General features: G+C 42.3%; 1 protein-coding gene across 2 annotated transcripts in view; it reads left to right on the forward strand.

Moving 5' to 3' along the window:
* Nucleotides 1-3,441: 3,441 nt before the first annotated feature.
* Nucleotides 3,442-13,631, forward strand: part of PPP4R2 (protein phosphatase 4 regulatory subunit 2) — a 38,019-nt gene continuing 27,829 nt past the window's right edge. The window contains exons 1-2 of one of the 2 annotated variants that reach the window (XM_067542485.1): nt 3,442-3,706; nt 4,441-4,522. In XM_067542485.1, coding sequence (XP_067398586.1) covers nt 3,673-3,706; nt 4,441-4,522 — 116 coding nt within the window. In that variant the 5' untranslated portion in view covers nt 3,442-3,672. Of the gene's footprint in view, nt 3,707-4,104; nt 4,255-4,440; nt 4,523-13,631 lie in introns of those variants that run through there. The other variant, XM_067542493.1, reaches the window with a different exon arrangement.

The raw sequence follows: 13,631 nt of genomic DNA on the forward strand, positions 1-13,631 counted from the left end.
TTTTAACAATTTTGCCAACTTTACAAGAACAAAACCAGTAATGATTTTCCCAATGGGAACATTCCTTTCACTGCCACTCTCCTTTCTACTATCGATCTACTGCGGGAGTAGCATGAACACAGCACAGGACTGGGAGCCAGGAACTCTTAACATTCTAATTCCAGCTCAGATATTGATTCTCTCAATGGCTTGAGCAAATCACAGCTTCTTTTCCTTAGTTTGCTTATTTGTATAATGGCACGAATGATAATTACCTACCTCAAAAGGATGTTATAATTACTTACTGTGTGGAAAATACATTGAAAATAAAAAATGCTGCAGTTTGGAAGTCCTAAGTGCTATTATTCTCATTATTATTGCTGTTTTCCCCTTGAATTTGAGTTTAGGGAACAATGCTGTTTTCCTTTTTTAAATTGAGGCTTGACCTATGGAAAATAACATTCTTTTGTAAAATGTATATAGTTCAACTACTGCCTGGACCTAAGACATTGGGTTATTATCAAGTATCCAGATTCAACCAGGAAGAACCCCAAAGTGTTAAATCTGAGCTACTTCTATAGGTTTTAAAACATTTTAGAGACTTTACAAAACGTTTAGAATTTTTTTTATACAATGTGTTTTTACCATATTTTTTTCACACAGCATCACAAAATAGCTGGTTTGTACAGCATGTTGTAAATATGAAGCACTAAGTGACATTGCTCTTACTATTAAATAGTATTGTAAGGTCCAAAAGGTCTACAAGGTTCTCAGCTCTAGAACCCATGAAGTTCTAAAATAAGGGTTGGAGTTCTCTCCTTTATAGAAAAGAGCCATGCCTGAGGACATTTTTAGACTCTAGGAACTGGATCAGCCCCTCCCATGCAAAAACTCATACTGGGTAGCTCATGGGGAAGTAGTCTCCAGCCAGAGCACCCCATATTGTTCTGTGAGGGCCACTGATTTTACCCTTATCCAGAGAATAGTCTGTACACAAACCTGGTTAATCCCCTCTGCCACCACACCAGCTTCCTTGCAATGCAGCTCTGTTGGAGTTGTTCTACCCAGGACCCTGGAACTGGATTGTGCAAAACAGATAATACAGTCTCGGACTGTATTATCTTTTCCAGGAAATCTCCTTGGGGATGGAGGGTGGATAATGTGTGTCATCACCAGCCATGCTCTGGCTCTCTCACTCTTCCTTGTGTCTCTCCAATCTCCACCTCATGTTATGCAAACTCTAAACTCCAAAGAAAGGCTGGTGGAGGGAGGAGGAAGGATGGTGCCACAAAGGCTGCTAATTCCCCTCTGCCCCTTTTTGTATGAGAGGAGGGAAATCTACGTGCACACGTCCCCTGCATATGCAGGTCTGGGGTAGACAGTGGGAGATGATCCAGGATGATATCAGGATTTTACCTAATAGTCAATTATAGCAGATGTGCCAGTGCACATACGCCTAGAATAACAGTTGGCTGCAATATTTTGCTACCTTATTTACAATTTCATTTTAATGAGCATTTCCATTTCCTTCCAGGAATAATCACCATGGGGGCCTCAATTCTACAGAAGCATTCACAGTAGACAAGTTTCTGTATGTGCAGCTGACTGGCTGGTTAAAATCTGCAGATCTGGGGGCTCAGATTCCCATGAATCCCAGGCTTCTCTCCTTCAATTTTAGGGACTTGTATCTAGCTCAGTTTACACCTTTGATGATTCTGGGACCCAGTACAGGGAAGTATGAGGAAGACTGCACAGCTTTCACCACCACTCTTGCAGAGTTGTGGTGTTTGTCCTCTGTGGGCTTTTGTGTAGGGAAATATATGGACCATTATAAGAATATATATTAAAAATAACATTTCTAAAACTGCTTTCAGAAGTCCATCACACTATATCTACTCAGTACCTATATCTGTTGTCTCCCTCAGCAGAGTCTGTCATTGTGTCCCAGCACAAGTCCCATTTGATAATGTTCAAACTAGGGTCCTGATCCTGCAAATTACTACATATATACTTAATTTTAAGTATGTGAGTCTCTCCATTGACTTTAATACATCAATGGGAGCACATGTGCTCAAAATAAGCACATTTTAGATCTCAAATAAGGAATATCTATTCAAGTATAGCTGGGTGGCTATCCCACTAGCAACATGTCTTAATCCTATTAGGTTTATTTTCTAGGACATAATTATGTAATTTTAACACAGATGATCATTTGCACCCATATTTGAAAGCAATAGAAAATATTCATTCATACTATGCCACACTATGTATTCTAGTACAAAGAATCTTTATTTTACATGGCATCTTTCATATATGCAATATTGCAAAAATACTTTGCAAAGGCAAATAATATCATAGGCAAAGAGAGATAAGGGACAATTAGGTGGCACAAGCAAAGGTGCAAGCACCTGTTGGAGTGCAATTTGTGGGGACTGGGGAGAAGAGTAGGGAGTCCCCTCCAGTCTGAGTGTGGGAGACGTTTGTGTGTGTGTGTGCTTGGGTAGTTCCCCACTCTAAGCATGGAAGGTGTGTGTGTGGATTGGGTAGCCCCCCAGTCTGGGTGTGGAAGGTGTGTGTGTAAGGGGGAGGGGTTTAGGAAGCCTCCCCCAGTCTGGGTGTGGAAGGTGTGTGTGTGCGGGGGAGGGGGTTGGGAAGCCCCCCCAGTCTGGGTGTGGAAGGCATGTGTATGTCTGTGGGGGCTGGCAAACCCTCCCAGTCTGGGTGTGGAAGGTGTGTGTGTGACGGGGAGGGGTTTAGGAAGCCTCCCCCAGTCTGGGTGTGGAAGATGTGTGTGTGAGGGGGAGGGGTTTAGGAAGCCTCCCCCAGTCTGGGTGTGGAAGGTGTGTGTGCGAGGGGAGGGGGTTGGGAAGCTCCCCCAGTCTGGGTGTGGAAGGTGTGTGTACGGGGGGAGGGGGTTGGGAAGCTCCCCCAGTCTGGGTGTGGAAGGTGTGTGTGTGACGGGGAGGGGTTGGGAAGCCTCCCCCAGTCTGGGTGTGGAAGATGTGTGTGTGAGGGGGAGGGGTTGGGAAGCCTCCCCCAGTCTGGGTGTGGAAGATGTGTGTGTGTATATCTGTGGGGTGTGTGTACGAGGGGAAACCCTCCCAGTCTGGGTGTGGAAGGTGTGTGTGGAGGAGTTGGGTTTCCCCCAGTTTGTGTGTGGCCGGTGTGTGTAGGTGGGGGTTGTAAAGGCCCCCCCCAGTCTAGGAGTGGAAGGTGTGTGTGGGGTGAGATGGAAAGCCCCCCCACTTTGTGTGTGGCCGGTGCGTGAGGAGGCTGGGTAGCCCCCCAGTCTAAGTATGGGAGGGGTGTGGGTGTGGAAGGAAGGTGCGAGTCTGTGTGCGCACGCGCCGGAGGGGGGGAGGGGAGGGAAGAAAGCACCGTGTCCCGAGCCTAGTCACAGCCCCCGCCCGCCTGCCTGCCTGCCCAGCCCATCCCCCACTTGCTCCGCCTCAGGCAGGCGTCAGAGGCAGCAGCAACCCGGACCCCGCCCCCCGCGCGCCCCCGCCGGGAGGGGGCGGGCCGGGCCGCCGGCGGCGCGCACGGTGACGGCCCGGGCGCCATGTTGGAGCGGAGGCTGGCCGAGTGAGCCCGCCGCGCTGTGTGTCTGCGCCGCTGGCTGCCTGTTTCCTGTGCGGGGCGGGGGGCAGGAGGCGGGACGGACGGAGCAGCGCGGAGAGGGGGCAGCGGCGGATCATGGATGTCGAGAGGCTGCAGGAGGCGCTGAAAGGTGGTGGCGGCGGCGGCCGGTCTGGGGTTCCCACGCGGGGGACAGGTGGGGGGGGGAGCGGGGGAACCCCCTGCGGATGGGTCCCTGCGCTGGGGGAGGCCACGGCCCCCTGGGGCCGGCGGGGAGGCAGCGCCCCGGGCTGGGAGGACGGTGGAGAAGCAAGCCTTTCTCCCTCCCCCCCGCCCGCTGGGGAGGCAGAGACATGAGGGAAGAGCTGGGGGGGAGGAGCTGTCCTGGGCTCTCAGAGGGTAGCTGGGGGGGAGGGGAGGGCCCCCATTGCCCCTCCCCCTCCTCACAGCTGATCCTCCCCTTGCCCTGCCGGCGCCAAGGGCCCCCGCTCGCCCCGTGCGCCTGCCCCGTGCCCACCTCTCACCCCTGCCCTTTCTCTCCCCAGCCCCGTTCGTGCTAGCCTCACTCTGCCTCCCTGGACGCAGCCGGAGTCCATCAGCCCCTCTCTCGCGGCTGTAGCCGCTCCAGAGAAGTTGCAAGTCAACTTCGAGTGACTTACTGCTGCCATTCAGATGCAGACGGTTCCCTCCTCCGAAGCAGTAAGAGGCTGGCGCAGGGCCCTAAGGCTGCGTGCGGCTTGAGTGGGGCGGAAGGGGGGAGGGTGGCTCTGCTTTCCAGCACACGGTGACTGGGAAATGGTTCTTGTGGGAGCTGCTTTTGCAGACCAAGTCCGTTAGTATTAATTGGGGTTTTCTTCCCCCCCCACTCCCTCCTGCCCTTTGCAGATTTTGAGAAGAGGGGGAAGAAGGAAGCGTGTCCAGTACTGGATCAGTTTCTTTGTCATGTTGCCAAGACTGGAGAGACAATGTAAGTCTGAACCCCTCCTTCACTCCTCTTCCCCAGTTGAGGCTTATAAGAACTGTCTCAATTTTAGGCCCAGAGACAGATTATGCTGATTTGGGGAGGTAAATATATTCTCCTTCATTCCAATTGCGGTTCTTGCTGGTTGAAGACCTCTTGAGTTTTACTCAGTTTATTTCCTTTCACACTTGGATGTGATACATATTAATCTGGTGTGATTGAGAAGTTTCCCCTTGTGTGTTGTGTGGACTTGGTGCAGGGTCATCTGTCAGGTGTCGTTGACCCTATTAAATACAATGAACATTTGCTTTTTCCACATTTTATAACACTCATAGCTGTTTTCATAGCCTGAAAGAGAAAATGTTTAATGTGTAATGTGATCTCTCTTTCGAATGTGATATCTGATAGTGTGGTTCACAGAAGTGACTTGGAGATTGATTCATTTTTGCAAGCTTTGTGTAGTGTACTCAGAGGCTGTCTTGCATTCAGTGGCTGCTTTTTATGGGGGAGGAGGCAGAATTTAGATGCTGTCTGTCCAAGAGGTGTGTGGGAGCTTATTGGTTATTTTGCATTTCATTAGGTCCTTATTTCTCACTCTGCACACAACTGTTCCCACTTCACTTTCCCCAGACTTTGTTTTATAGATTAACATTAACTTGGGTGGGGGCCATTTGCATTTCTCTTGGAAGGGACATTGTAGCTATAAAGGAGCTGGAATATCTCTCTCCTTGTCAGGGATAATCTCTGGTGCTGCATTGGGTGACTTCCTTGTTGTCTCACTATTTGGCAGGAAGGGGAAAGGCTTCCCTGAGTGCATTGCTGGTGAGTTGCTCACTTTCTGGTTCCCAGGCTGCCTCCTTGTTTTTGAGGCCTACTACAGCCAGATTACAAGCTTCAAAAGGAATATGTGTCTATACCACTGTTTTTTTTTAAGGAACCACTGATTCACAGAGCTTTGTTCTAATTTATAGTGTGTCTAACTTGCAAGCGATCTATTTTTTAATGTAGTGTGCTGCTACTGCTTGAATTTGTGGCCTTGAAGGGAAAACTGAAGTTCTGAAATGTACTTTGCTCTTTGAATCAAAGGCTTCAGCTCAGCAGAATAAGGCACAGCTGTAATACAGATATTTTTGCTTAATGAGTCTTTATACTTTCTTCTTTTAGAAGAAATGCTATTTTTATAAAGTGTAAAATTACTCTTTAGGTATGCTAATAGCTTACATTAGTCTGAAATTTTCTTAGAGGCTTTTGTTTTCTTGTCTATCTACACTCTATTTTGGAAACTATAAAAGGATTTCTAAAATGCATAGGAAATATATAAGAAAACCCTTGTCATAGGGAATTTAGAGGAAGGTGATACAGTGTAACTGTCTCTCTACTTTTGCTTGCTTGCTGTTTGGGAAATACATGGATTAACTTTGTACTCAGTTACGCAAACAAAGGCTTTGATCCTGCAGTGGGCTCTGTGGTGTTTGGGACACACACATTTTTCACACTTTATACAAATGATGGCCCTGTACGTTCTCAAAATTTTCTTTTGTTATCCCTCTGAATTTTTTTCTAACTACTCAGCTATTTCAGTTTCTCTAGGCTGTTTGATAATACTTTCACATTTGTTAGTAGCAGTTCAACAAGTCTCCAGTGTTTTCCTTTGTACACAAACAAGGCAATATATGTACTCAAGCTACACCATTACACGTAATTCTGGTCCCATTAGTCCTCAAGAACTGCATTATTTCTTCTTCTAATATTTTGCAAAACTTATTTACCCATTGTATATTGAAATATTCAGAGGCAATGTTTGTCCAAACTGACACTAGTGTCTAATGGTTGCTAAACCTCAGTATCAGTAAAATAATTATTTAAATAATTAGGGCCCTCTTTTTCAGGAGGGTCCACTATATTGGAGATTATGCACATTGGCAACATTTCTCTTTTACCAGTGCTACATGGAACTGTACATATGCTTACTGACATATAAGTAAGTGAACAAAAAGGATTTGTGTTGGCAGGGAAGGAGGCTAATGAGATGATATAACATGAGGCTATCTTGATTTCTGTCTTTGCCTCAGTTTGTTATGCCTCTAGTTTTCAGGTAGATGTGGTGTGGCTTTCATAAGGTTTCTTTCCAAACTTTATATATGCTTTATAACATGAAGTTAAAATGCAGGATTTTTTTCCTTCTGTGGCAACGTACCCTCTATGTTAGGTAAACAGTTACTAAATTTAATTAATATGGTTTTGAAAATTAAAATGTCAAGAAAAAAAGGTCTTGAAGTTCTCACTGGAGCAAGAACATGCTATACATTATGTTGCACATTTAATGGCCTAGGTGTTAATCCTGTGAATGCTAACTCATGTGAATTGTTCTCTCTGACTCAGTGGGATTTATTCATCTGAGTAAAATTACTTGGTCTGTGTGTGTGTGTGTGTGTGTTGGGGGGGCGGAAGGGATTGGGTTTGTAATTAAAAATATTATAGGTACAGTGTGAAGCCTGGGTATAAATGTGCAAATGCTAAACTTGATTGCAAGGGTTAGCTGCATCTTGCAGTAAAAGCCTGATCTTGCAAAGGCTCAAGCACATGCATAACTTTATTCATTGAAGTCTATGGGACTATTATTGTGAGCAAAGTTAAGCATATACTTAAGTGTTTGAAAGATTGTGGCCTGCATTTGTATCCAAGCACTGTGGAGCTGTGCAAAATCATGTTTTATTTTGAGATATATACTGTGCAAAAATTATGCCAACCCACACTGTCTGAAAACTGTTAGCTGAAAGTTGTTTCCTAGTACCATCTTATTTGTAATGTGGTTGTGAAACAGCTTTCTATCAACAGTTTTCAGCCTGAGTGGGTTGGCAGAAAATAATTCTGCTTCTCAAAAATCCTACCTGGATAGCTATGAAGTTGCACAGTTGTTTTCTGCCACGGTGTAGGTCTTAAACTACACCACTCAATAGTTATAAAGAAAAACAACCTGGTTGCATCAATTGTGGAGCTGCACAAACCCTAATGTAATGTAGAAAAACACTGTTTTCCAGGAAGTCTTTATAGGTGACTGGAGAGCTAGTAGTTATGACATTTCCGATATCAAGGAAGTAAAATCTGAAAAATTGATCAATTTTTGCAGATTTCTCAAAACTGTGTGGGAGTGTGTTGTTTAGTATTGCCACTTAATTCAAATGTCTAACAATTGAAAGGAAGAGTCTCTGAATTAAGGATTCATTTCTCTGTCCTTTCAATTAATGGCAGAAGAGCTTCATATCCATTTCTTTGGGTTTTCTGAAGAAACATATAGTAAAAACAGAGAGAGAGGATTGTACGTTCCTGGTATTTCTAAGATAGAAAAAACAAGCAAAGTTTTAAAAAATATTTGAGGCCGTCTTTATACACCCAACATGCACTCAGGTAACCTTTAAGTTGCAGTCTTAACTATAGCGTTTCCTATTGTAAAAGATGTGATGTAGATGTTTCATTACAGTTAACGTATTTGTTTCTGGCATCCTTAAAATCCTACCAAAACTGAAGAAATCTGGGCTCAGGGCAGAAGTGATTAATTGTCAAGTAGTTTAGGTCTTTTCTATACTTGAGAACATCTCTGATTCATGACCTGTGACCAGGAATTGGTGGGTTTGCACCACTGTTTGCTCTAAGTGCCTATGAGTGCATTACTTTGTGCTTATCTAATTTTGGTTTTTAACATTTTTACTTTAGGCTGTAGACTGCATTGTTTGTTCTTTTTTTCAGTTGTTTTCCCCCCCTCTTTGTTCTTGTTTTCTAAGTTTTCCCAACTTCTGTCTAACTGCATTCATAAGAAGCTGCCAAGAGACAACTTTTCAGTTTCTCATGTTCTGCATTTGAAAAATATCTTGGAGTGAGCATAACATGTAATGATCTAAATGTCCAGCCTGTTCTGTACATATGTGTTTTCCCTACAGTAAAACAAAAAGGGGTACATTTAAACCTCATTAATATTTTGGTACATTTTAATATCTTTGTTTACTCTTGCTGGTGGAAAGTTTTCAGTTTTTTACTTAACTTTTTTTAAACTTCCTTCTTGAACTCCAATCGGTTCTGGTTTTTTGTTGAACCAGAGTGAAAAAGGTGCTGCCAGGTGTAGAACAGCTTAAATGATGAAGATGGCTATAAATGTGGACAGAAGTTCTTCATATTTTCATTCTGGCATTTCACATATATATTTTGGCATTCTGTATGCTAAGTCTTGTGCTTGTTACAGTGTGTGTAGATTTTTGTAGCAACATGTGCTTAACTTCAAAGGCTCTGCCTGCTATAATTTAAACTATTTTTATTAACAATGTTCTTTTTATTTTACTTTCAGATTTGCTTTGCTTTATACATGTGTACGTTACAGTGTAGCACTTTCAATAGTAGATATAGAGAAGATCACAAAACTGTTTATCTGACTTTCATTTGTAACTTTCTGATAAGCTCCTTTTATACTGAAAGTTAGATGAAGCTTGATCTCAGAATAAAGTTGGATTTATTTTGGTAGGAAAAATAAGAGGCAAATCCATTCAGCTGTTTGAGTTACTGGAGAGAGATTCTTTTTTCTATTATCTTGGTTTTTTACTTTAACTGACTAAGAAGGCAAACTTTTAAACTTCAGCAACAGGACATGGGTAATTCTCCAGTGAGGAATGTTTGTTTTTGCTAAGTCAAGCTTTTAATTAAGTGCCACTTAAAAGTGCTTTGCCAAGTGCAATATAGCACTTATAGATAAATGCAGTGCATGTGTGCACGTGACTGTTAGTGTACACACTTCAAAAATGAAGTTAAAGTGGTCAAGTTTTCTTGATTTTCTTCAAGCATCTCCCATCCTTGATCCCATACCAAAATGGGCTTATTTTTTGGATGTTTGATTGTCTGATCAAACATTCAATTCAAATTTCTGAGGCTCTGGGGTTAGTACTCTAGAGTACATTCAGGCCTACAGAGCACAGGAAACTTGACTACAGGAACCCTCCTATTCATATCTTCTCAGGTGGTAAGTTGGGTCCCTGGATGTTATGGAGGTATTGGTGCAATGCCCTTTTAGGATTACCTGTGTAGTGATGGTGCAATTTGAATGCTGTGGGGGCATCATTGTGCTGTACACAAAATGTACGGGTGTCTCCCAGAAGTGTGAACTTGTGTGGGTTTTGTCTTTTGTGTTGTGATTTTTTTAGAAGAGGAGGGAAAGAGATGAATAACTTAATGGGCAGATTTTCAGCATCCGGAAGCTCGCATTGTGGAATTTTGGGTGCTGAGCCCTTTTGGATCTGTCTAAAGTATATGTCGAAGATACATTAATGCAGAATTAACACTTTGAGTAAGGAAATGCAAAATCCAAGATCCTCATAACAATGCTAACTCGCCACATTGAATGTATTGTGTATCAGCCTTGCTAAAGCGTCAAGAACATTTTCCTGTGTAGGCAATAATGTTAGCTCAGAATAACCATAAATATCAACATATGTGTGAGCACTACATACAACTCTTTCCCATGCCACTGTATGTACTCTCTCTCTATTATGTGTATACCAGGCCTCACAAGCACACTTCGCACCATGCTGTTCTTCTCACAAACATCAAGCTATTCCTCTCTCTCATTACCTACTCCCTCATTCCTCACCTTACCATTGATTCACTACTATGCACCAGCTAATTTAATCACACCCTGACCCAGGACTATTCAGTTTCCCCTTCTAGTCATTCATTAACCTTGCCTCATCAATTCTGTCACCTCCACTAATTAGGTTTCTTCTCCTTAGCATCTTCATCAGTTCTTTTTATACTCTGGGCTTATCTACACTTGAAATGTTAGTGTCACAGCCACTGTAAGCACTTCATTGTAGACACTGCCTATACTGATTGGAGAGGTTCTGCCATCTGGAATAGATAATCCACCTCCCTGAGAGGCAGTAGCTAGGTTGAACGTCCTGTCTCTCTCAATAGTGGCTCTTCAAAGCTGTAGTAGCTGCTTTAGCACCTCCCTTGTCCTCTCCAACTAGGATTTAAATTTAACTTCCCCCCATCCTTCTCATAGGGGCTTCACTGACTACTTCACTTAAAGTGCTACTCTCTCAGACCCATTGTGCAGGCTGGGAATTCTGTCCCATCCTAAATCATGCTTACAGAGAGGACAACTGTTGTTTATCTTGCCCCTGTTTGAAGAGGGATGATAAACCAGCTCTCTTTTTCCCTCTGTAGACCTTGGGATGGGATTGCTGAACAAGGCAAGCCTTGAGAGAGGACTTCATGGTGGTAGTGCAGGATTGTTGTGGTCTTGACAGAACATTTACCTCAAATAGTAGAAGTTAGGGAAGGGAACAGGCCTTGCCAGGGTAAGTCTGGAACACAGAGGATTCAGTAGAGGTTATTGCAACGTTTCTTCAACTTGGTCTGCTGCTGAACTGAGGCAGCATGAGTGGCATTCCCACCACAGGCCTGCCATTGTAACAGTGGTGGTAGCTACAGCACTGGAAATGTAAATTAAAAAAAAGAATAGTTTACATTCTGCGTAAGTTGATTGGTCACGCTTGCTTGGAACAACTTACTGCGAGCATTAGTTGAACAGGTAAATAAGATTTTGCAAAGCCATTGTGTGTATGTATCAATGTATTCAATTTAGCAATCTAATTAGTAACCAAAAATGTTACATTTCTATAATCAGTCAGCCTTCATTAGCATTTTAAAGGGAGAAAAATGAAGGGTAGCTGAAGTAATTCATCCTACTTAGTAAAATTACCTAAAGAGATCAGCCTGTTTGAAAATTTCTGAACCCTGATTCAGATCTTGCTTACCTCCAGTTTGCACTGTGGTACTCCACTGAACTAAGTAGAATTACACCAGTATAAACCTAGTATTAGATCAGAATCTGGCTTTTGATATTCAAAGGTATTGCCTTAATACTGTTATCATTTATCAGCTTCCTTAACCAGGCCTTGTCTTTCCTGGGAAACATGGAACCTGCAGTTCACCACTGGTGGAGCATCACTGATAAGCACCAGTTTTGCCAGTAGATACAGCCAGAGTGTATTCCTAATTCCTTAGGCCTGGATCTAGCGTGTCAAATACACAAAAAGAAAGCGAGGATTTTGTTTTGGTTTGTTGACTACTAGTGTAAATAAAGTCTTCTGAACTGTTGAGAAATTCCATGTTTTGCCTCTTTTGACTTTGTCTTCACTAGGGGGAGGTAACATGAGGTAAAATCCTAGTGAATACTCATTAGTGTAGTTTTAACACAAATTAGCAGGTCAAGATAAACCCTAGACTGCCCCATAGTCCACATGCTTCATCCTACTAACTTGTGTTAAAACTACAAACTGCTTGTCTTCACTAGGATTTTACCTTTTGTGTGTCAGTTTATATTAGCTAACATAATAAGAAATACATTTTTCTTAGCAACGTAGAACACCCCCAATAAATACACAATCACATGTATTACATATAGTGTTATACCGTAGGACCATGAAGAAATCTATCCCTAGCTCACAACTTTTATTGTTAGGACTGTAGAACTTACTAAGTGTTTGTTTGCATACTGAAAGCATTTAAGATCCCTTGTGCATCAATTAAAATTAGATTCTTAATACATAAATCCTATTATCACTGTTGAGAATTTCCAATGTTAATTCCCAGTGCATTGATAGTTGTTGCTATTTTCACCATCTCCAAACCAGAAGCACTGAAATATTTTGGTATATCAAAATATCAAGGGTGCAGGAGAGGGCATGGAGACGAAATAATTCTAAAAAGTTGAGAAATTTAAATTGAAAATATTTGAAGCTAGGTTAAAAACAATATAAGATCTATTATAGAGTGATAGTGACACTTCCTTTCCTCACCCTAAATTACTAACTAGTCATCTTAACATAGTATAGCAACACACTAGCCTCTGGACAGTAATTCTCTCTGCTGGTTCCTTAGTTCATTCACTTGCTTTGAGGCAACATAGGAATGATATACAAGTATCAGGGATGAAATTCTGACTCCACTGATGTTAATGAGAGTTTTGCCATTGACTATAATGGCACCAGGATTTCATCTTCTGTGTTTTCAGAGGCAATTGAAGAAATGTCTTCCATTTCTTTGCCCATCACCAAACACTTCTGGTAAAAATTGTGTGTGTGCACTGATCTTTTTTTTTTTTTTTTGAAGACTTAAGAAAAACATGTGCATAATGCATGTAGTAAAGGCATGTCAAAAATAGTCCTGGTAATTATCTGTTTGGATACTGTTTGCATCAAGGCCAGGGAAGAATACTGCAAAGTGTTTGACTCCTAAAGCTGGTGTTTAAATTGGGTGCAAGTTTGCAGGAGGGTCTTGTTTCATTGCATTGCCCTGAATTTTTAGATAATCCTAGTGATAAATCTATTTCAGCTGTGCTTTCCCAACATTTGCTAACACTAGGAGAGTGAAATTGACTATATCATCCTGCTTCTGCCAGTACCTCTGGGGAAGTCCTGCATTCAGGAGCATACCTTCTTCTACTAGATGTGCTGTACAAAGGGGAAGGAGGAGGACAAACAGTGAAAAGAAGATCTAAAAACTTTGCTAGATTTTTGTTTTACTTTGCTTTGTTGTTGTATTAAAAGGCCATAGTCTGTACTGAGCAAACACACAGAAATCAAAGAAAATAGAAGCTCACAACTGATCCAAATCAACAATAATAGGGAAAGCTATTAACATAAGGAACTCTCTCTCTCTCTCTCTCTCTTCTTTAATCTGTGATGCAATTCCAGAAAGATTGAGATAATTGCAGTACCTTCACTTCAGATTGTGTTCTGATCTGAATAAACCAGAAGTTCAACATCTCCCCAGGATAATGTTATTTTTAATTGAATCTTTAATCTGTGATGCAATTCCAGAAAGATTGAGATAATTGCAGTACCTTCACTTCAGATTGTGTTCTGATCTGAATAAACCTGAATTTCCCCCCCTCTGTTCAGATTCCTTTAGACATCATCCTGAGTTTCCCTTCCACAGATATTACTGAAGTTTACAGTTTGTTCTGCTGTGTTAAAGGTTCCATGTACTGTGTAAAAACTGTTGGGGATCTGCTTACTATACATTAGTCTCTTACATGGTTAAAACAAGGTGTTAGTCTTATAGT

This window comes from Emydura macquarii, unplaced genomic scaffold (assembly GCF_026122565.2).
Source record: "Emydura macquarii macquarii isolate MOO-44397 ecotype Brisbane River unplaced genomic scaffold, CSIRO-AGI_Emac_v2 contig_71, whole genome shotgun sequence".
NCBI classification, from domain to species: domain Eukaryota; kingdom Metazoa; phylum Chordata; order Testudines; family Chelidae; genus Emydura; species Emydura macquarii.